Source organism: Podarcis pityusensis (assembly GCF_964106645.2).
Source record: "Podarcis pityusensis genome assembly, chromosome: 6".
Taxonomy (NCBI): Eukaryota; Metazoa; Chordata; class Lepidosauria; order Squamata; family Lacertidae; genus Podarcis; species Podarcis pityusensis.
The window spans coordinates 47,279,463-47,303,013 of record NC_138030.1 but is presented as its reverse complement, the minus strand read 5'-3'; the positions used below and the strand labels follow the sequence as shown (position 1 = coordinate 47,303,013).

At 43.6% G+C, this 23,551-nt stretch overlaps 1 protein-coding gene across 6 annotated transcripts in view; it reads right to left on the bottom strand.

Annotated features, from left to right (window-relative positions):
• Positions 1-2,926: 2,926 nt before the first annotated feature.
• Positions 2,927-23,551, bottom strand: part of TEAD3 (TEA domain transcription factor 3) — a 92,201-nt gene continuing 71,576 nt past the window's right edge. Inside the window, exons 4-15 of one of the 6 annotated variants that reach the window (XM_081010479.1) lie at positions 20,045-20,107; positions 19,853-19,915; positions 18,349-18,378; positions 16,816-16,827; positions 16,105-16,242; positions 15,282-15,325; positions 13,899-13,960; positions 12,240-12,373; positions 11,552-11,725; positions 9,990-10,130; positions 8,855-9,007; positions 2,927-7,494 (exon numbers count right to left, since the gene is read on the bottom strand). In XM_081010479.1, coding sequence (XP_080866605.1) covers positions 7,381-7,494; positions 8,855-9,007; positions 9,990-10,130; positions 11,552-11,725; positions 12,240-12,373; positions 13,899-13,960; positions 15,282-15,325; positions 16,105-16,242; positions 16,816-16,827; positions 18,349-18,378; positions 19,853-19,915; positions 20,045-20,107 — 1,128 coding nt within the window. In that variant the 3' untranslated portion in view covers positions 2,927-7,380. The remainder of the gene's footprint in view (positions 7,495-8,854; positions 9,008-9,989; positions 10,131-11,551; positions 11,726-12,239; positions 12,374-13,898; positions 13,961-15,281; positions 15,326-16,104; positions 16,243-16,815; positions 16,828-18,348; positions 18,379-19,852; positions 19,916-20,044; positions 20,108-23,551) is intronic. The other 5 variants (XM_081010482.1, XM_081010480.1, XM_081010481.1 and 2 more) reach the window with 5 other exon arrangements.

The window sequence follows — 23,551 nt, the reverse complement described above, 5'->3', positions numbered from 1 at the left end:
TTCCAGGAGGTGGCGCTGTCGGCTCGGAAAGGAGAAGTGCTCACCAAGTGGGGGCTTAAAAAAAGAAGAAGGGGGGACTGCAAGTACCGAAATGCTTTGGGGCGGCCGGTGCCCGCAACCTCTTCTGTCGGCAACTGTTGTGCTTTCGAAGAACTTGCAGAAAAGTATTAAAAACTGCGCTGCTTCCGCAAAGAGCGGTTGCAATAGAAAGAAATATGAGAAAGCACGGCAGAAAATGGCTGTGCTTGCGAGAGTGAGTGAGCGCGGGCGCATCTTCACTTGTCAATCACTAGAAGCCTGCTTTTGGAAATTACGGTACACAAAAAAATAACACAGCATTCCTTAGTTGGTGGGTTGTTGTAGTGTTGGTTTTTTTAAAGCCCATTAGCTTTTCAGGTATTTATTGTTAAGTGCCCCAAACCGTGCTTCAATAGAAGTTTACATAATTTTGTGACTCGAAAGGGTTGAAAATCAGGCTCACAAGTGGGCCCTGAGGATAGGAAGTTCAAGAGCCCCTGTGCTAGAGCATAACAACAACAAACAAGAGTTTGTCACCCTGGTTAGAAGAAAGAAATTCTGAGCATGGTCAGTTTCACATTTGAAACTTACTTATAGTGCCATAGTGATTACAGGAGTAAATGGAGTTTGCTTCTGTTGCCTTGAAGTTAAATGCATTTGCGTGGGAACTAGCACCATTTTGTTGTAGAAACATCGGAGTATATACTTGAAGTAAAAATAGTAAAAGAAGCACTGTCTAGCTGCCAAGTTGTTTCTAGCTGCAATTCAAAGTGCTGGTTTGGAGCTTCAAAGCCTTTACATGGCTCAAAACACTGTATATAGAGCATCACCTTTGCACATATGAACCTGCCCAGGGAAGTGCCTGCTGTTGAGCTCCAGATATGCTCACCTCCCATCATCCACCTCTCTTATCTTTCCTGGCCCTGACTTGGACCCGCAAACCCAGCCCTAATGGCACCACTGGAAGTACGCACAAAATACACAGCTGGCAGGAACCCTCCTCGAAGAGGCATTTCTCCTCTTGCTCTCACAAGAGAGAAGGCCCTTTCAAGACAATGTCTACTGAAAAAGGATGCTGCTTTTGACACAAACTATTTCTTTACTCGAAGAGAAGACTCCCTGGAAAAGACCCTGATGTTGGGAAAGATGGAGGGCACAAGGAGAAGGGGATGACAGAGGACGAGATGGTTGGAGTGTTCTCAAAGCTACCAGCATGAGTTTGAGCAAACTGCGGTAGGCAGTGGAAGACAGAAGTGCCTGGCGTGCTCTGGTCCATGGGGTCACAAAGAGTCGGACACGACTAAACAACAACAACATTTCTTTACTCCTGTGCCCATTTATGCAAAAACATACAGGTAGTTGGGTTGCTTGAAACCTAATAATCCATATTCTTAATCTCTCTCTTTGCTGGCACCTGTTTGTCACTCCCCCATACCAAGACCATAAGTACTGTTTGATCTGTTGACTGAGAGTTGATTCAAAGCAGCAGAGTTCATACTTTAGCTAGTCAGAGTGCCTGTTTTATTGTTCAAGGTGAACATAAACATTTGAATAAACCCTCATACCACCACTTTAGTCAAAGGGAGCAAACAGTAAAATTCAGACATTCCAACAGCGAAATTCCATGACACTGTCTGCATTCAAACCATGGTTTGGAGGATTAGGAACAAACCATATGCTTGAGGGCTCTCTTCTTCCCCACATTCTTTTTCCCCTTTTGAGAACAGCTTCTGCATTACTCCATGTTCTAATCAAACCATGGATTGCTATTACATCCAGCCTAAAATCTATGGTTTCAGCAAGCCTTAATAAACCAGGATCAAACTAGTTTACAATTCTAATTTGGATGGCTCACTCAAACTCTATAGTTGCATGTAAGTGGCAAAATTTGGCTTGATTAAACTACTGTACATCTGTGAGGGGAGGAAAGTAGTCAAGCCCACAGAGGATCATCTCAGTGCAACCAGTCACACTTGTAACTGCATACTTTGAAGCTAATATGTATTATTATCCAAACACATTTCTATTTATTTCACACACCCACACAAACATACGTTTTGCAAAATATACATGGCTTCCATTTTGAGAAGGGGTAAATGAAGAACATATGAAGAACAGCTGTGAGCCTATCCCTCACACCTTTGCAATCTGCCAGATTCACTGGTTTATTTGTCTGTCAAAACTCCAGCTCAGCTGTGAGCATTGCGATTTCCCTTTGGGCAGCTGGCAGTTTTTAAATGTTTAAAACAGAATACATTCACAAAACAGTGCAAATTGCTTTGGGGATTGGGAAAGCTTCTTGATGACTTCACGGAGTGCCAGTTCTGTAAGCTTTGGAAAAGAAAAGTACGTTTGGACTGAACACAGTAGTATTGCTTCCAAACTGGGTTCAGCAAATTAACTCCCAAGTATGAAAGCCAGACCTGAAATCCTACCAGTCATAACTTCACAGTCACAAAGCAGATGTTAAACACAATTGTTTTTTAAAACAGCTATTTACACAAATGAAGGCTGAATGCAATACAAAATCCCCCACTCACCCAGTGAGATTGTAGACATATATAAATACACAGACCAGTGTAGATTATGGCCTGGTTAAACATTATGGACAAGTGGTGGAATTAAAAGTTGCACTCTTCTCATCATTCAATCTGTGCAAGCATCCAGCTTGTCAGGTGGAATGATACGCCGTACCATCTTCCCATGTGGAATTTTTCCTGACACTCCTCCCCCAATTTTAGAGGACGTGGGGGGAGCACATGGGGAGGAGAGTGCCCAGTTGCACAAGTCCCTGTGGAGGACCTCTGCTGATAGGGGCTGATGAGGTGGATCCCACTGCAGCTTCTTATTGCTGGTGCAATGCTCATGAACATACAAGAGAAAATAAAGGGAAAAATGCGAACAGGTGTTTGAGCCAACCCATGAACAAATAAGTTTAATAGTTTTCAGCAGACCATCGCTTTCTAGAAGCTCCACTGTCTCATCTACTTGAAGATGGACATACAGTAAACACAACAATATATGATACAACCCATCACAGCTGGATTAAAAAAAAATACACAAAATATAATACATAAAAATGGTTTTACAATGTGGACTGACAGAGCTCTAAAAAAGGTGACCATAACCCTGGTAAGCTTTACAAAGTCTTTAAAAAAATAAAACAGTACTTCATGTGAAATTCATAAATACATGGGATGTGGGGTGACATGAGACTTGGTGACTTGAGTTTTTGGGTACCAGTATTATGTCCAACTAAGAGAGATTCGTGAAGCTGGCGTTTCTTTAGCCTTGCTGCCATTCTCTGAGGGACACTCAGGTGGGCAGTGGTTTGTGGGTCTATTTGTGCTCACAGACTTGTGGCCTGCGCAGGGGAATCTACAAGCAGGAAGGCTGGGGAATGGATCTAACTACAAGTTGCAGTGAAAGCAAGAATGGTATGGCATGGAAGGACTGAAAGGGGGAAAGACGAGAAACGTAACATAGGCCAGTTTTGGAGGAGGTTTATTCCAAAGGCTCCAGCTGGGTTGAAGATTGTGGATAAAATACAAGAAACAGTTTTTATATAAGAAAGTTGGGGTTTAGGCAAGACTAAGGCTCTGCTCCACTTTCCCCATGTTGTACACTGAAGTCTCTGCCCCAGGGGTTTATATATACCCTCCCTTAAAAAAGTATGTTTAGCAGAAAAGGGAATTCTATTGTACATAGGTTAAGGAGAACAGGGAAGGTTTGAACCTTAATTCCCAGAGTTTTTGATCTAGGAATGAAAATAAACATGCTACATATAAACTAACCAGCTCTCCTCTCCTTACAGCTGCAGAGGCTCTGGCTGTAATCATAAGCAATTCAACATCCTGTCTCTTTTAACTCTACCTCCTCCCTCTATCATAGCAATAACTGTTATTCAGTTCCAAGGATGCTGTACCTCTCCCCCCGCCCAATGCACAGGGGTCTCAGAAACGTACCTGAACTTCAAGCTGGCTTTTACAAAGTAGCCAGTTCTTCCTAAGAGTAATAATACACTGGAGAAAGAGTTGTGGCACTAGAGAGACCAGTTTGCCCAAAACATCACACACAGAGATGCATGAGACCATCAGCTTTACCAGAGGCAATGCAGTAGGATTATCACATTGGAGGCAGGGGGTAGAGGATGTGCTCACCTGAATTTAGATTACAACTGATTTTTATAACTTTCTGCACCTGTTGCTCATCCCCCAAGAGTGCAACATGTGTTGCAAAATAAGGCACTGTTCCTGAGCAATTTGTGACTTGCTGCTCTACCAAACCAGTCCCCACGTACCATTCCCCTTAGCGTTACCACCTCGGGGGTCCCACATAACACACAGAGGAGTGTTCATTTCAACATTCTAGTGGAGTTTTCCAGAAGTTCTTGGGTGGCATCAATTAAAAACACTTCACAGGAAAAAAATTGTTACATTAATTATAAATGTCCTTCAAAAAGCTGGGAAACAATTCTGTCAGTTGTTCTCATGGTGTCACCTCTCAGCTGCATGTTGTATTCAAACGGCAGTCCGAAGGATCCTGGGAACGTTCTTAGTCTGCGTTAGCTAGACTTAAGTTTGAGTTAGCCCAATGCCTTTGTACCTAGTCCTTCATCCACAGTCGAAACATGGGTGCTAAATCAACAATGCAGTGGTGATACAGGCCAGGCCTGAAGGAGAGGCCCAAGTCAGTTATGAAAAGCCAGACATCAAGACTTTATGAGGCATCTCCATTACATTATCTCCTACCTTCTAAAGCAGACAACGGAGAAGGGAGGAGCTCTAAATTTTAACCTGACCCTTATGTTCCAATGAAAGGCACCCAGTACTTCAGCGACACCACAATCTGTTTTTAACAGACATTTTTGCCCACAGCCAACACACTCTGAATTCCTAGCTCCCTTCCACTGTCTCTTTGGGAATCTCTTTGCACAAATCTTGATACCACTATGAAAATGATCCTGGTGGTGAAATCTCTTCTTACAAATTGGGTCTGGTCCTAGCATTAGGTAGAGTGAAATGGTCTCCTCAGGCAGGTGTGTTGAGGTGTCATGAAAACGGCAGAAATATGTGAAGTTACTATAGTATTTATTGCCAGGGGTGGGAAGATGCACCTGTGGGATTTTCTGCCTCAGGTGCCAAAATAACTCAACCAGCCTTGAGAACTATGCACTGGGGGCCAACCTCCATTTAAAGCTATAGTCAAATACCCCAAGCATAAAAAAATGTAATTGCAAACTCAAGTCTGTGCATTCCAATTTCCTCGTAGAAGTGGAAACCTCAAATTCTCTCCTTGCTTGCAAATGGCTTTTCTTTTTCTTTTGCATTGTATTGCACCTTTTCCAATGTTTTGAGGCTTCTCCATAGGAATCTCATCAGGCCCATGGCAGCATAGGGTGGAGATTAGTCTGAGTGGGTTGAGTAAGAGTATACCAGACTAAAGGAAGGATGGAGCAGCAAGGAGAATTCTCTTAAAAAATGAAAATCAACCAACTTAAAAGCAAACAAATCACCATGTGGCCAGGGAAAAGCTGAAGGACAAAACAGAAAAAAGTTCAATGGTAAAAAAGAAAGGTAGGAAGGCACAAATATTACATTCTGTTAGTTCCTCTATTATTTAAAACTACAAACTAGCATTTAGACAAAGTATAGCTGAAACCTATGGGCCTGAGCCCTGGAGGTGCCACGTACAGTGAGGTTACTGATATCTTGGCACTGTTCATGTAACAGGATTCCTATAAGCACCAATTTAAATCACAAGCCCACTGTCTTAGTCTCCAAGCTTAAGGTATAGGGGCTCATGTTTATACTTAAACCCTACACAGAAACTTTCTTCAGCATTTCCAACAGCAAACAATACAGCTTTCAAATGAAGAGGGATTCTGTATGACATATTGTACTTTGTTTCATCTTTCAGCACCTCCTTGGGTTTAGGCTGCCAGAATATGCCATTTTCGCTTTGGTTTTTTGTTTGTTTAGCAGCCTCCACAAAGATATCCTAGGTGGGAAGTACATAATCCAGAGGAAAGACTTGCATCGTGATATTTAGATCATGCCCTTTCCTGGATGACTACCACAGATGAACAGGGAAGCAGAAGGGAAATTAATACCTTACCAGAACAATGCCCAGGCAGCAAGAACTTTGGTCTAAGCTTATCCCATGCTGTTTTTGACATGGCAGATGTAATAATAATAATAATAATGCTCCATTGAGAGCTGGTTAAAAATCCCATACAAATTCAGATGTTTTTCCCCAAGTTACTCAACCTTAGCCAGCTCTAATATTTTTCCAGTCATCTCATTGCTCACCTAGAGTCAGCCTGCTTATCTGCAACCCTATGATTGCAAATCTATGCAAATCTCCAAATCTATGATTTCCTGAATTGCTCTCCTCCAACTGAGCACCCCTCCTTCCTCTTAATACATACTCTAACCTTTTAACATCCCACAGACAGATATCTTTAAGTCTCTCCATTTCTTGTTGGCGCACGCATGCGCACGCACACACACACACGATCCTGCAACCCTACTCCTGTCTATTATCCAAACATCTGGGACATGGATGTAAAAGCACCACATTCCTGCCATAATCAACTCCTGGCGCCCTCCCACCACCACCGTATCCTGCAATAGAAAATGCCCAGGAAAATGTTGGAACAAAATCGTTTTCTTGCAATTAACCCATGGGTGGCATGTGTGCCACATGACGCAAGCTGCCAATTCCCTGTGCTGGCTCTGCACGCAGCCTGCGTCAAGAGATGGAAGAAAACTCTTCATCTTCTTTGTCGGTGTCTCGAACACAGTGGGATTGGTTACTTAAACCAGGCAGCATCTGATTCCCCATCCCTTCCCAGAACAGACATCCTTAGCAGCCCTCTCAGAACGCTTTTCTCTAAATGAAACCACCCAAGTTTTGAGGACAAATTGGCACGGGATATATAGGCACATCCAGGTATTAAGAAGTAGTTGGCAGTCTCGTTTCACTAGATGCTGTTCTAGTGTTGTGTGACGGGAGAGATATCCAGAGGTACCAGGCCTTGGCGCCACTGTCTCCTGAAATACTGATGACCGAGCCCCCAGGAACAGTCCTCCTCCTTGCTGCCTCCAGATACAGCTCTCCTTCCGTTATATGCTTTCCTGTCATGATTTTCTTTTCTGCTTGTTTTTTTCTTTTTAAAAAAATTGTTCCTAAGTAGAAAACATCTGTGATTGTGATACAGTCTTTTTGGCATTGCTTTTTGTGTGTGTGTTGTGTGTTCATTTTTCAAAAGACTTGCGTCAAGGCATCCTATTCGGGTGGCTTCTCTGACAAGACTTCTTCTCTTCTTCCTCAAATTGCCCGGTCACCCCAAGGGGGCCTCTAGTCTTTGACCAACTTGTACACATGATGCTGGGCTCCGTGCTCGCTGGTGGATACCTCAAAAACAAAGGCTATGCAGAGCAAGGTTTCCTGGGTATCTCTGTTCGTAACAACCTGAGGGAAGAAGAACACACACATACCGTGAGATACGGGAAGATGGACTGGGAAAGTCAGACATTGAGACCAGAGAAATGACATAGTTTTTTGAGCTGGGTTCCTATAGTACGAGCTCTCATACTATATTTTGTACTCAGGTACAGAAGCTGAGTACTTTATTTCTTTAGAAAATTAATGTCTCCCACTCTTCAGCTGAAAAGGGAGTCCCAGAGTAGCTTGCACATCACTATCTGAAGAGTCATGACACAAAATGAAAATGAGATTTGAGAGGAAGGTGGAAATTGCAACAGCTGCAAAGAGCATGCTTATTTCAATAGCCACCGCCTCTTTTAAAATATGGAAGCAGAAGATTGATCCTTTCCCTGTTGCAATTTAACCATACACATCACAAATAACAAGCATAATACAGATGTAGTTATCTGCACCCAAGTACAATATATTATTTCAATCTTCTTTACTTTTACCATCTATCCACTTGATTTCAGTAGGACTTATTTGATGAATTACAAAATCTCAAAAATCAAAGCCACAATTCTAAAGACAGGAATGATTTAAGATTTAAGTGGTAACTTTTAACGGGTTGCCTATAACCTGCGAAGTGGTGAAGATAACGTTACCACTCTTCTGCACCTGAGAATGAATCTAAGACACTGGTAAAATTAACCTCCTCTCTACTTGCAAGGATGAGACAAATGCCCATCTGATCAAATAAAAATATTTTGAAGTGGGGATTAAGGACTGCAGCAAGTTACTCAACTGAGCCAGCACATATAATGGATGGCAGGATAGCACTTTAAATGAGGAACAGACTACATGAGCTTGTCCTTGCCAAAGAATCTCACATGTGCTGAACAAAATATTTTCCTCATAAGAAATGTCTTCATGACAAACCATTGCCTTCTTGAAAGCAGATGATGAGCATGACATTGAAAGGTAGAATAAAAAACAACAGGAGGAAAGGAATGCAATTGTTATTTTGGTCGGAGCCTTGTTATTGGCACCCATCTGTCTTGGGGGACAATGGAAGAGTGTGCCTAAAGTCAAACCATTGGAGAGATACAGCACCTGCTTGTAGCTGTAGGGGGGAGAGAGGTTTTATTACAAGTGGGGCAGATGAAGGGGTCTGCTTTTGCTGCTACAGGCCCAGATTTAGTCATACTTACGGGTAAACTCATTGAAACCATTGACCTAACTTGTACAATTTATTTCAATGGGTTTTTACTCCAAGTATGACCAAATCTGAAACTATCCAGTTGGTTTCTTCAGCCATGAAAAGCCTACTATGAACATCCAGAAGGAGAAGTTACTCCTTGCACCAGCTGGAAAGGATTCAGGATGGAAGGAAAATGTCATTTACCTGCAGGATGGTGAAATTCTCCAGGACGCTGTTCATCATGTATTTTTCTGGGAGGTGTTTCAGTTTATGGATAAAGTTGATCATATACTCGCACATGGGGGACCGATGGATTCGGTACACACACCGCCCGTTCTCCATCCGGGCAAATTCCGTCTGCAGAAAAAGCATCGATAAGGTATACAGTAGGGACCCGGGTGGCGCTGTGGGTAAAAGCCTCAGCGCCTAGGACTTGCCGATCGAAAGGTCGGCGGTTCGAATCCCCGCGGCGGGGTGCGCTCCCGTCGCTCGGTCCCAGCGCCTGCCAACCTAGCAGTTCGAAAGCACCCCCGGGTGCAAGTAGATAAATAGGGACCGCTTACTAGCGGGAAGGTAAATGGCGTTCCGTGTGCTGCTCTGGTGCCGGTTCGCCAGAGCAGCTTCGTCATGCTGGCCACGTGACCCGGAAGTGTCTGCGGACAGTGCTGGCTCCCGGCCTCTAGAGTGAGATGAGCGCACAACCCTAGAGTCTGTCAAGACTGACCCGTATGGGCAGGGGTACCTTTACCTTTTTAAGGTATACAGTGGTTAAGAATTTAATTTGTTCTAGAGGTCTGTTCTTAACCTGAAACTGTTCTTGACCTGAAGCACCACTTTAGCTAATGTGTCTCCTGGTGCTGCTGCATGATTTCTGTTCTCATCCTGAAGCAAAGTTCTTAACCTGAAGCACTATTTCTGGGTTAGCGGAGTCTGTAACCTGAAGCATATGTAACCCGAGGTACCACTGTAGACCCTAACAAAGAAGTCACTGAAGGTGCAATAATATGAGAGAGATTTGTTAATTTATTTATTATTGTGTATCGAATGGCATTCAAGCTTGGTGTAGGAGAACTGGGGAGGTGGCACACCCTAATTATCCTTAATTAAGCAGCAGGGGGAAAGGAAGAGAGGACTATACTGACATTCTGATAACGCATGCATTGCTACTTATTACACATGTACTGTTAGCACTTAAAGTGTCTCAAAGCACTTTCTTCTTGGGCTGTACGTTCTTCCCAAGAACTTAACTTCCAGTCCCACATTAACTGCTATGCTCTTCACCCACTCTGCAACACTCCCTTCCTGCTGGTACCACACCCAAAGGAAGCGCAGGACTCACCTCCACCTTCTCGACTACTTGCTTTCCGAAGGAGCACACTTTAGTGGAGACTGTGATGGTCATGTTTTCTGCACTGCTATACTGACTGCTTACGCCATAAAAAGCACCAGGACCATCCTGAATGGTGCTGTTCAGATCCGCCTAAAGCAAATGCAAGGAAGGAGGTGTTATAAATCAAGTACGGATTGTGGCTTTCGGCTTGGGGCGTGGAGGTCTCCGACCCAAGAGTTCGGGGATGCATTCACTGAGGGGAGCGAAGATGCCAACAGAGAAGTGTATTCATGGTGATATTGCTAATTATTGACATAAGTATTTAAAAATAGCAAGCTGCTTTCTAACCCTTATCTCATTCACTCTCAGCCACTCTTTGCTGTTATGTCCATTTTGTAGATGGAGAATGGAGGTGACTCGCCCCAAGTCCAGAGGTGAGATGGAATTTGAAATGAAGTCTCACAAACATTCCAAGCTGGACCACATCGGCTCATGTATTTTTAGCTAAGGGTTGAGAAGACGAACTGAAAATGCTTAGTGTGGGACGACAACAGCTTTTAAGATTTGGCGGCAGGGGAGAGTGACAGCTTTTAGGCAATATTAAGTCACAGGTCCAAAGGAGGCTCAAACCAGGCTGAATGCCAGAGTGGCATTAAAAAATTCAGATTCAGATGATAGAGCAAAGTCAATATAAAACACCAGCTGGTCTTGCAGTATGTGCTGTGGGAGCCTGAATGTGTTCAGAGGAGGGCAACCAAGATGCTAAAGGATCTGGAAACTAAGCCTTATGAGAAGCTGGGTATGTTTAGCCTGGAAAAGAGGAGACTGGGAGGAGATATGATAGCCATCTTCAAATATCTTAAGGGCTGTCACATGGAGAAGGGAGCATGCTTGTTTTCTCCTGCTCTGGAGGGTAGGACTCGAACCAATGGCTTCAAGTTACAAGAAAGGAGATTCCGACTAAACATTTGAAAAAACCTTCTGACAGTAGGAGCTGTTCGGCAGTGGAACAGACTCCCACGAGAGATGGTGGACTCTCCTTCCTTGGAGCTTTCTAAGTAGAGGTTGGATGGCCATCTGCCTTTCTTTAGCTGAGATTCCTGCAGGGGGTTGGACTAGATGCCCCTTGGGGGTCCCTTCCAACTCTAAAGAGTCTATGATTCTATGAACATTTGTGAGAGAAAAATCCCATGGTATTGCTTAGACCTCAAAACATGCTATTGAATGCAGCTCTTTTTCTAAAGGAAGAACCCTTTCCCCCAGACCCCTTCAGAATTTCATTTCATTTTTAAAATCCCTTAGGCTCTTCTACCAAGATGCCTGGGTCAAGCCTGCTTAGCATATAAAGCCAGGCAAAACCACATCAAACATCAAGCTCACTGCTGTGTGGAGAATCTGAGGCCAGAAAGCATTCCCCCTCCCATTGTCCAAACATCATCCACATTCATATAGGAGAATAATGTAACCATGGTCCTCTGGTCTAATTTCCTTAGCCGCCTTGTCCGATGAAGAAGTGCCCAATAATGGCTTTTTCAGAGGCATTGTTCGGCTTTGGGCTGCATGATTCTTACCCAGAACTTGACCAGGAAAAAGGAGTTCTGGGGCCCCCTCTCATAGAGCTCCTTCAGGCCACCTTTCTTCTCAGGGAACTTGTCATAGATCTGGCGGATGTCCACTGCCTCCAGCAGCGGGTCGCTGTACGACGGGTTCGTCTGTCCAATATGCACAAAGAGGTGCTTGCTATACTGTAGGGTGGGAAACACAAACGGCAAAAAATGTGGGAGCGGAAGATAGTGTTCTCCACTACAAAGATTCAGCCATGACAAAGGGAATCAGATACTCCTACTGACGCCGCAAAATTCAAAACTCAGCTGCCTTATTGCCAGCTACCACAATCCAGAACAGGAGCAGCCAACATCTCCAGATGTTGTTGAGCTCCAACTTCCAACAGCTCAGGCCAGCATGGGTAATAACCAGAGTTGATGGAAGCTGCATGCCATTGGCGACTCCAACCTAGACAAAAGAGCTGTAAAAATACAGCCAATGTGATATGTGTCTACATTACACAAAACAGCACAGGGAGACCAGAGCTTGAGTCTCTGGCAGCATTTATTACATGGGGCTGGTAAGTGAATGCCAGGCTTTATGTAGGTTAGAAAAGAGGGCAGTTTTCTGCAGAGACCCAATGCACTGTAAGAGCTGAAAAACACCATTGCCATCAGCTCCTGCAGCGCCAAACATTTCCCCCCTAAGAGTTACCGTTTCAGGGTCACGCTGCACTTCCATAAACGCTGAATACTCAAGGAGCCGCAGTTTGGTGGAGGCAATGGTGCGGTCCTGCCAGACTGGCACAGCCGAGGCAGCAGGTGGGAGAGGAGCCAGGGGCTCGTAGCCTGGAAAAAAGAAAGTGTTGCCACATGCTTGAGCACTGCAGGAGGAGGCTTCAGCTGCAGAGATGAGGACAACCCTTTAATGCTCCCCCATCTAGCCTAGTTGCCCATCCTTCCAAGAAGCCAAGGACTATTTCCTTCCTTATTGCCCAGATGGCAGTTCTAATGCAACAGGACTCTCTGAAATTGTAATGATTCAAATTTCATTTTTAAGCATTTCATATTTGTAATAGCTCTGGGATGCCCATGCATTTAGAAGATGGAAGACCTGAAATGGATTAATTTCCCCTGAACGTTAAGCAAGACTGTTTGTAAACAAAAAAGTTGTAATCTCTTAAACTCCAGATGAAGCAACGAGGAATGAAGCAGACTATACTCCCTAGATAAAATACAATTTAAAACTCCCAAGTACTACAGCAATCCAAGAAGCTACCCTTCTACTACCATGGAGGTGTCTTTACAGGAGAGCTTTCCAAACTTTTCATGTTGGTGACACAGTTTTTAGACATGCATCATTTCATGACACAGTAATTCGGTTTTACTAGCAAACCGGAAGTTAAACCAACCCCTCTCCAGCCCCAGGAGGAGGGAGGGGGGCATTCGCGCAACACTGCAGTGGACACAGTAACATGTCACGACACAGAGTTTAGAAAGCTCTACTTTAGAGCATCAAGAAGATCATTGGACAGGACAGATGGGCTTCCTGATTGACTGCATCATTTCCTGCTACAAAAACTGTCTTCCTTCTACACAATCCATCTCACAGATGACATTCTGTGGGTAATATGAAGAGATCCAAGGGCAGCATAGAGGCTAGTTAAAATATAAAAAAGCTTTGCTCAAATAATTAAATGCAAAACATCATTTACTGTGTCACATTTTAAAAATTGGAAGCAGCTAAGGTGTAAAAAGAGGCATTTATTTATATTTTATTTCAGTGCTTTTGCCATATTTCCTTGCAAGCAAAATGTGACCATGGTTGGGAAGACAAGGCAGTCCATGATAACTCTGCTTTCATCTCCATCATACAGAAACATCCTACGCAAATGTGAAGGTAGAATCCCTCTCACGCAAAGAGGGAGATGATGGAAAACCCATGAGTAGATCATCCTCTTTTCTTTTTGAAAAGCTTAGCAAGTGGCATGGAAGGGAGCTGAATTAGGCCAGCAACAGGCAAGGGAGAAATGGTTAGCCCTGTCCACTGCACTGTTTTCCCCCAATCTAAATTGCACCCTGAAAGCTCTATGAGGGTGGGGAGAACATACAGGTACCATCACGGCTAATGGGAGGATGGAAAGAACTAACCTTTTGGAACAGACAATAAGGCATTCAGTTTCTATGAATGAAATCAAAGAGATTCACCATCATGGCTGGGCCAAGAAAAATGTTCAAGCTCTCAGTGAGGTCCTGAGGAAACAGCTAGAACTGTCTGTATGAATAAACAGGCCTGGGTACTGGTGGTGACAGGGGAGCCAAGAAAACATTATGAGGCAGAGCACCAGTTAGTTGGAGAAACAAAATCACTTACTGGCTAGTGATGGAGGCATGGGTGGCTGGATGGGGTAGGCTGGTTGTGCAAAAGGTTTAATGCTGAAAAACAAAATAGTGTTAAGTATGTTAGTATGTCAAATTGTTAATGTTCCTGTTATATGCGTACACCCTAAGTTACTCCAAGGGCAGATGTCTTGCAGAAATCATCACGGTAACTCTATGGTGGCCTCTCATATACACACAGCCACCAGCCATTACAGGGCTCCCCCTCATTTGCCTTCCCCACTATCTGAAGGCCTAATGTAACCAACCTTTAGGAACCTGACCAACAAACATTCCACTATATTATTCATTTTTATTTTAAAATAAAAATATTTTATTTATAATTATTTCATAAAATTTATGCACAACTAGATTTTGTAAACTGCTATGCGGTTTCCTATGAAGAATAACAAATATATTTAGGAGGTTCTGGATACCCAAAGTAATTACTTTAAGAGGGTTTATGGGACTGCAGTTTCTAGTGCATTTTATTATGGCTACATGAACAGTGAAGCATCCCCACTGGAGATGCTGACTTAGCGAAATAAAGGAAGGGCCATTTGTGTACATGTTTCGCATGCAGAAGGTACCAGGTTCAATCCCTCGAATCTCAAGATACCAGCTGGGATAATCCTTCAAACCCTGACAATATGCAGTCGAGGAATTGTTTATTTGAAACACCGACATGCCCCCCACCCCGATGAATATTGTGTGTAATGTCAAAAATCTACCACATCAGATAAAGAAGTCTTGATCTTAACTCTCTCTCTGATTTTTTCCCCAGTGTGGCCCTATATGGAGGAGATTTCAAATACTGTATTTTTCGCTCTGTAAGACACACCAGACCACAAGACGTACCTAGTTTTTGGAGGAGGAAAACAAGAAAAAAAAAATCTGAATCCCAGAAGCCAGAACAGCAAGAGGGATCGCTGCGCAGTGAAAGCAGTGATCCCTCTTGCTGTTCTGGCTTCTGGGATAGCTGCGCAGCCTGCATTCGCTCCATAAGACGCATACACATTTCCCCTTACTTTTTAGGAGGGAAAAAGTGAGTCTTATAGAGCAAAAAATACGGTAAATGATTTCCCTACATGAGACTTGAATTGGAGCAAGTCCCACATGCAATTATGCATACCTGAGATGACCCTTTGGAAGAATATGAACATAGCAGTTTAGAAATGGAAGCGTAAGCGATCAAGTTGTGTGTGTGTGTGTGTGTGTGTGAGAGAGAGAGAGAGAGAGAGAGAGAGGGAGAGGGAGAAAGATTGCACAATGTGGCATCTATTTCTGTGGAACAATTCAGAAATGCTATGCAAGTACCGTCCTCTAACTGCTAAGCCTTTTAATTCTCCACCAAACGTAACAATTGCTTTTCACTTACTCCTGAGAAGGTCCAGACTGTCCTGGGATAGGCCCACTCCAAAACTGAGGAAACAAAAAATGAACACAGAAAACATTGTCATGCATATTCCTACCATCTGACTTCACAGCTACAGTTGTTCAGGTTCATCAAAGTTGTTAAAGGCTTGTTTTAGTTGTTTATTGTTACAGAATGGCAACGGCTAGTCAGTTTTTTAGAATAGTGTGGAAATACCATGACACAGCTGAGGAGAGTCAAGACTACAGCTGGGAGTTTCACACCAAGTCAGTACATGTCCTCCACTCTCTTGTGAGCCACCAAGGGGAAAGGGTGGGTCAGATATGCTGGTGGTGCTGATGGCATGTGCAGATAAGAAGAATTAGGGCTGGGATGGATAACCTTTGGTTTTTCCAGATGTTATTGGATTACAACTCCCATCTTCTTTGACCGTTGGCCATGCCAGCTGAGTCTCAAAGGAGTTTTAACAACAACTGGAGAACCATTCCCATATGTGACAGTGAAAGGTGTTGGGAGGAAGAGCATGAGTTAGGTTTTCTTTTTCTTTTTTTAAGTAAACTGGGCAAAAATGAAAATTAGGGAGACATGGATGTTGGGTGTGGAATACATAAATTACGCTTATGATGTCTGATTTAAACTAAGTCTATTGGGTCAGGAACACAACAACAGATAAGTAAATAAATAAATATCCTCTCTGGAACCATCTCTGCGTTAGTCACCCAGCCCTATAAGAGAAGCAGCTGTCTTGCAGAAGTATCGACTCCATGCTGTCCTTCTGGGCCTGACCTTCCTAACCAGGCAGGAAAAGTGTTGGAACACCCCTTACCCTGGGAGCAGCAGAGAAGACAGCCTGAGGGAGTGGAGGAGGGGGGCTGAGCTTGTTCTGCAGGACACTGGCAGATACGATCTGTGCTGATGACATGGAAGCCATACTCTGCAGAGCCTTGTCCTTTGAGACCTGATCCTTGAAAACAGGACAGAAGAGGAGAAGCAGAAGGGAGAGTTACTAACACTGGCCTTGAAGGCCCACTAAAGACAAATTAATGGGGGACAGTGAGCCACTTTACAGATGTGTTAGCTGCATTCAGACTTATCAAAACATACTAGCAGTGAACCATTCAAGCAAGCTGTTTTATGCCACTTCCGCTCCCCCCCAAGCTCATTTTTCCAGGGATCTTACTAGTCATAGATAATAAATCCTTTAGAGCAGTGCAACATGTCTGTAGATCAAAGGAGGAGAACACAAACATCCATTTAAGGTGCTGGTGTTTAGCCAGTTTTGTGTCCAAAGTCTCCAAAAGATGCTCATCTCAGCTATTAATTTTGCTCTTCCAGCACCCCCTGCACCTCATCTGCACTCTCTAATACTATTCATGGGGATTTATTTACTTAAAAGCTGTATGGTCCCTCCTTCACCAGTATAGATACCAAGGCAGCACACAGCATACAACAAAATTAAACACTCAGCATAAGGATAAAGACAATCACCAAGTAGAGAACACTTAATGGGGCAGAAACAAGACTGAAGTGCACTTACCAAGTTCATAGCCTGTGTGAAGAGGAGGGAGGAAAGAAAAGAAATATGGTTAGTGCCTCTGCTGTCATAATGGGCACTGCGGGGAGGGGGAGAGTCTGCATAATCCATAACAGGTATCAATAATGGGACTTCAAAGCATCACAGGATGTCAGACTTCATTTTGTAAACAAATTACATCTGTCCCAGGCTGCTTTCTAATGCAGCCTGTTTTACGGAATCCACATGATGATCTGGGGCACGTGGCACAACGGGAATGAGGAAGAAAGGAGCAGATGGTATGAGGCTTATCTCAATAGGTAACTTCTTCAACTTTACAAATCAAGGAAGATGTGCAGGAAGTGAGAACAGACCACCCTGTTCTGTCGTTCTCCAAATCTGATGCCGGTCTGGGCACTGACAGCAACATTCTTTTATAGATTGTAGAGTTACTAGCGCAAACAATGCACTAGATCTGGTCACTGCACTCTCCTGCCTGCAGAGCTATACAAAATAAACAGTGTGTTGCTGTATGTGGACAAGCTTAGGCTTCTTGAGTTGCGTGCACATAACTCTCAGAGTAGTGCAAGGGGAGTAAAAAGTACCTAGGGAGTTAAATGATTCTTCAGTATTTGTGAGGAGCTAATTTGCAGAGTCCTAAGCCTGGATGTAGATAAATGGGCCAATAGATCTTTTGCAGTTTTCTCAGTTTACCTTTGGCTCTCTCTTTAAAGACTCAAGGTGGTAAACTGGACCTGCATACTACTGATTTGCCCAGTCTTCTGGCATTGCAGAACACAAAACCACACTGGTTGGAGGTAGAGTGGTTCAGCGATACAGGGCAGAACTTATGGGCATGCACTTAAAAGCTCCTCTCAAATAGATTTGCAACAACAGTACTGCAAGAACAGAGTTGGGAAATCTATTTTCTGAGCACTCCCTCGTCCTAGTCGGATACTTTACTTACTAGGCAATACCACTGATGACTGCTTGCATTTCTGTTCAGATATGCCTTAAATTAAAAGCTTTGATGTGCTTCTAGGTTTGTCCCTGTCAGCTGTAGGCTTAGGGGCAAGATACATTCGTTCCTCCCCTACTTAACAAATGAGACCATAACGATATAATCATTTTTAAAAACTCAACAACACTGCCATGGGCATTCTTTGAATATTTGACGAAATCTTGCCATAATCTAACAAGCATCAGTTGACTAGCATGCCAGCCCTAACTCTCAGGCAATGTATTGTCTGTCTTTTGTGGAAGACATGCTATTGACTAGAATTAAGATATATGTAAAAGTGTTCTACAGTTACATCTGGTCATCATATAATGTGTGCTACTGACTACCAGGACAGATCCTTTTAAAAAGATATTTTCCTCCATTCCATGCTGTTCTTCAACTGTGAGAGTTTTTATTATTAACTGAATTTTGGGTGTGGGCCACTTTATGCACACAATTTAATCTTCTTATAAACCAGCCAATTATTTTCTTAGTTTAGGGTAGAGGAATGAGGGCATGGTGGGAGGGACGACACACTATTTATGAGTTTTCCCAACCTGGTAATGGCAGCTCCTGCTTTGTGGACTCTAGAAAAGGAAGGGAGAGTATTTTGGACTAAATAAATTTGAACAGCTGAAAAGATTGGAATTTCTAGGTACTTTCCGATGCATAGGCCAAACCACAAGAATAGACAGAGAACCAGAATCAGTTCAAAATACCCTTCAACCACTAACCCTTCATTAAGACCCCCTCCCCCCTCAAAAACCCAAATCACAATACACAGAACACACAGAGGAAAGGGTAATAGGAAAGGTTAGCCAATCTCCAGTTACAGAAGAAAGAAGAAAAGAAAAGAAAAGCCAACCACAGAAAGAAAGGCAATCACAGGATAAAAGCTCTCCAGTTTTATCCCTGCTCAACTTCCTTGGCTCCTGGTCCCATGTTCTTGGTCCAAGCATCCTAATCTGCAAGAGCAGGCCTATGATGGAAGACACTCATCTCTGGTTCTGTGCATCTCCATCCTAATCATCTTGTACCATTGCACTGGCCAACTTAGCCAAATATCCTCCCAGGTATTAAAGATTGTTGGCCATATAGACTGGAGGTATGGCAGAGACACTGATTGCACAAATTCCTATGCCTGCTATATGAGCCTCAGCTGCATAAATCCATCAGAATTTGTACATACAAAACTTTGGGGGTTCCCCCCTGTATACTTCCCCATCCTCATCCAGTACAGAATGCTTTTCAAAAGTCTGGCCCTTCTGCTTTGGGGTGGGGTGGGGGAATGTGTTTTGGTTTTATTTCATTGCAGCGTTGGTCTGCTACTTTAATGGTCAACCCTGCTTGATGCATCATTGAACATCAGTAACACTTATTTGAAAAACATTTTAAAAAACCAAAAACCTGCTCCAGAGCTCCAACGCTACCTAGAAAACCTTAATGCTACAGAGTGGTAGACAGTGAAGTAGCACAGCAGAAGGAAATGGCTTCTTCTGTTGAATGGAAACAGAAGGAGAAGGGTGTTCTGTCCTATGCCTCTACTGGGAGGGACCCTTCCACTCAGTGGTTGCTCAGCAGAAGTGGCTGCTTAATATCACGACTGCACATTTCACGAGCCGCCATGGATCCTACTCGGCTTCCCTGATTTAGGCAAGGTTCCAGTTCCTGTAACAACAGTGGAGCACTTACATGGATATACCAAAGATGGCAGGTGGACTGTGGAGAACTCTAGAAGTTCTCCTTGCTATGTCACCACCTGAAGGCTCCAGATGTGACTGGAAATGCACTCTCCAAGCTGACAAGGGACAGCTTTACTGGACTGTTTAGAGGTGGCTTGTCCTTGCCAGATCCTGCCCTGCAGAAGTGCTCTATTGCTTTTTCCTTCTGATTCTCTCTCTCACCTCAGCGGCATTCTGAAAATTATCAGGTCCCAGGAACAAAGGGAGGGGAGCAAAGACACAACAAGCAGGGGGGAAAGAGTGGCAACCACAGAGCGCAGCATGTTAGTTGCCAGCATGGCCATGGCTCAAAAGGTGGGAAAGCCGGGGAAGCGCGTACCTTCAGCTTCGACTGAATCTCACGAGATTTCCGTCTGGCTAGAACCTGCAAGTGGCTAGAGACCTGCAGAGAGAAAAGCAGAAGGAGAGGGGGGAAAAACAGCAGAGCCGTCAACCAGAGGAAAGGAGAGGAAGGAGAGGGGGCTGCCCATGCTCACACACCACGGACGCATGGGCAGGGTCTCCAACGTACCTTAATGCCAACCTGGTACTCTCGCACCTTCTTCCGAGCTAGAACCTGTATGTGGCTGGACACCTACGCCCCGCCAAGTCATTCAAAAAGGAAAACACAAACAGAATGAAGACATGATCCCAAATTGTTTTGCGTGACAAGAGTGCTTCAAGCACCTAGGTTGGACACACACACACACACACACACACACACACACAACACACAGTCCAACAAGTATCTGAAGCCATGTGAGGTTCCAGAGGAGAAGGATCTGTACTCAGGATGAATGGCAGTTAATACAGATTGGAATGAAATGGCTAACCTCTCAATTGGAGGAAATTGCTACAGACCCACTGAATGCTATGGACTTGAGCATAGTGTGCTATATTTGGGGATTTTATCCTTTGCAAATAGCATTTAATAGTGTAGCTTACTCTCATGAGAATTCTATGTACTACTGATCATCATGTTTTTAGGAACCACTCATGCTTCAGTCTATGAGCCATTCCCAACATAATTTTTGCTGATCCAGATCTGCACCCACATGACTCCTCTCCATAGCCATGTAAATCCAGATGCACTTCTTCAGTTCTCCTAATTGAATTGATACACAACCTAGGATATCAAGCATTGAAAACAGTTTCCAATCAGGGTCTCAAAAACCTAAGTGCACAGTCCCCTGGTTCTTAAATATTTTCCAGCTCTTCATTCAGAGAGCAAGACAGAAGTAAGTAAGTGTTAGTGTGGAATTATAATCACCAACAGCTTTTCACAGAAGATTAATCTTATCTTCTCCTGCCTTAGAAGACGTTAAACATCAAGGGACTCAAACAAGCTTGAAATTAACCTCAGTATTGCCACTAAATTAGGCAAACAGAACCACAAGTCTACCTATTGTGATCCCTCTAGAACAACATACAGACACTTTTTACCACTGACCACTAAGCGATAATATATGGCAGTGTTTTTATGCATCCAAGGCTTTGAGAGCAGAAATTGTCTATTGGACATGTGGCCATGGCTCTGAGAGCTGTATGAACATTTTGGGTAGAAACCCAATTTCTTTTGGGTTTAAACCTGACTCCAGAAATAATATTCAAAGGAATCACAAGACAAAGCTCTTTGTTACCAAAATATAAATCAGAATCTTGCATATGCTCCACAGAAAGGAGATTTGACAAATCTGAAGACTATATGAGAAGACCCAAGACTACACCAACTATGTGTCTATGTTAGAGACAACCAATGGAGACTGGTGTTTCCTTGCTGTGTAGGCTTGTTGTCTACTTTAATTGCCTTTGGATGGATTTAGTTTTATATCAGAGCACTGCTCCAATGATTTAGCATTACTAGTCACATGCAGTGAGTCAAACAATAGAAAAAAGACAAGTTAAGTCTACTTTCTTTCACAATGGAGGCTATCCATGCTTTGCCATTGAAAAGGACAACTCTCATTTGCAAAAACATAGAGTGTATAGTAGTGTGCTACTAGCAAGTCTGAGCTTGGGGCAGCCTTCACAAACCATGTGTCATTCAGATATTTTGGGCTACTGGCTAGGGCTGCCAGGAGTTTTAGTCCAAAACATCTGGAGGGCACTGAGTTGGCAAAGGCTTCCCTAGATTCACCAGAAACTGTTAGGACTGCAAACCTTGAAGCAGAGGCAAGAATGACTGTATAATAGATACATATAATGCATAGCACCTCTAAGTTTAATTCCATAAGATCTGCTTCCATCCAATCATAACTACTGCCTGGTAAAATCAGCACAGACATGGACCTGATATTTCCAACTTTGCCCTAATGCAGGAAACAATCCAGAAACAAATAAAGGGGAGCTGGTGATATCTTAATTGATGAATTTTATAAGGTTTCAGCCCTCCCAACAATGACTTTCATTAACATACCATACAAAGTGGTGCAGCAATCAAACTGCTAGCACATTTGCTAAGCTAAGCAAGATCTGGTATGGTATCAAACTGGATGGGGGACTGAGTGTTGAGATTTCTGCATTGCAAGGGGTTGGACTAGATGACTCTCAGGGTCCTTTCCAAGTTTATTTTGATAACGTAATACACTACAAGTAGCTAATGAGAACTAGGAGTTCCAGAAGGAATTCTGCGCTTGCCCACCATTTAAATCTAAGCACCCTGAGCTTCTCTTACGTGTTTGTGGGGAGGCCAAGATACAAGGAATAACTCTTTGGCCATGCCTTTGGTTCTGTGCCAATTGTTCATCTGAGTATTTAAGAACAAGCCAGCATACAGGGTACGTCCCACCAGGAGGCAGTCCTAGAGTTACATGAGTGTGTGTTTCCCATGCCTTTTGGAAAGATGTTACGGATAAGCCTTTGGTATGACACACTGTCAACTGCTCCATGAATTCTGAGATTACAAATTCTGCAACCATTTAATGGATTGCAGAGCAGGAATGTGTTGACTATTACAAAAAAGAGGGACATCTGCCATTGCTACAAAAAAAAAGAAAAAAAAAGGAGTGCCTTCATGAGGATTCTTTCAGGTTCCAGGCAAAGTCTTTAGCTACGTTTGCACATCACACTAAGCCAAACTACAGCTTAGTGTGAATGTGCAAACATGTTGGCTCCTGGCAAGCGGATCGCATTCACTTTGCTCCTCTCCAGGTTTTTGAGGTCTTAAAAGTGTTGTCCAAACCTGGGGTCATGGTTAAGGTCTACCATTCTTAGCCACATTCTATAGCCAAGGTTTGTCCTGTGGTTACAAGCTGTGGTTAAAGAAGAAATACTTTAGACCAGGGACGTCCAACTCCGAAGAGGCTGCGATCTACTCACCGAATAAAAAACTGGCAGCGATCTACCCCTTTTGGGGGGGGGGGGTTTCAGGTCAAATTGCAATCATGCACAAATGGAGGATGGGGAATACAGGGTGTTTCAGCCCAAGGGCTGCATTTGCTCTTGACCAACCCTTCAAGAACTGTGTGCCAGGAGTGGCTGTGACCAAAATTGTTGCTGCCACCTCATTCCTTCTCTCTCCCTCTCCTACTCTCTCTGCCCCACCCCTAACACAGCATCAAGACCAGTAATGGTGGTGGTGGTGGAGTTAACTTGATGGAGGACAACCCGAACATGAACACAGCATGATAAGAAGAATCAAGTAAATAGAACTGTCACCAAACTGCTGACTGCCTGGGTGGGCAGTACAGCCCTTAGGTTGAGTGGTTTTCACTTCTGCCCTGAAGATTCAAAAAGCACCCACAGCCAACTGGAAAGATAGAAGCTACAATTATGGATGCATAATTGTTGCTAGGGGCCAACTTCTATTTTTGAAAGAAAAATCTTCCCCTTCACCACTCCCAATGCTGTGCAGCATCTCCTATCAAGCTCTACCTATGGGGTCCTACTTCAGGATTCTTCCCAGTCAAGTGGTGGAGACAAAATGATTATTTACTCCTCTAAGGGAGTTTGGAAGGGCAATAAAAGGGCCAGTAAGTTTGCTGGGGTGGGAGAATATGAAGTTACAGAGCTCCGAAAACTCCACCTAATTCTGGAAGGA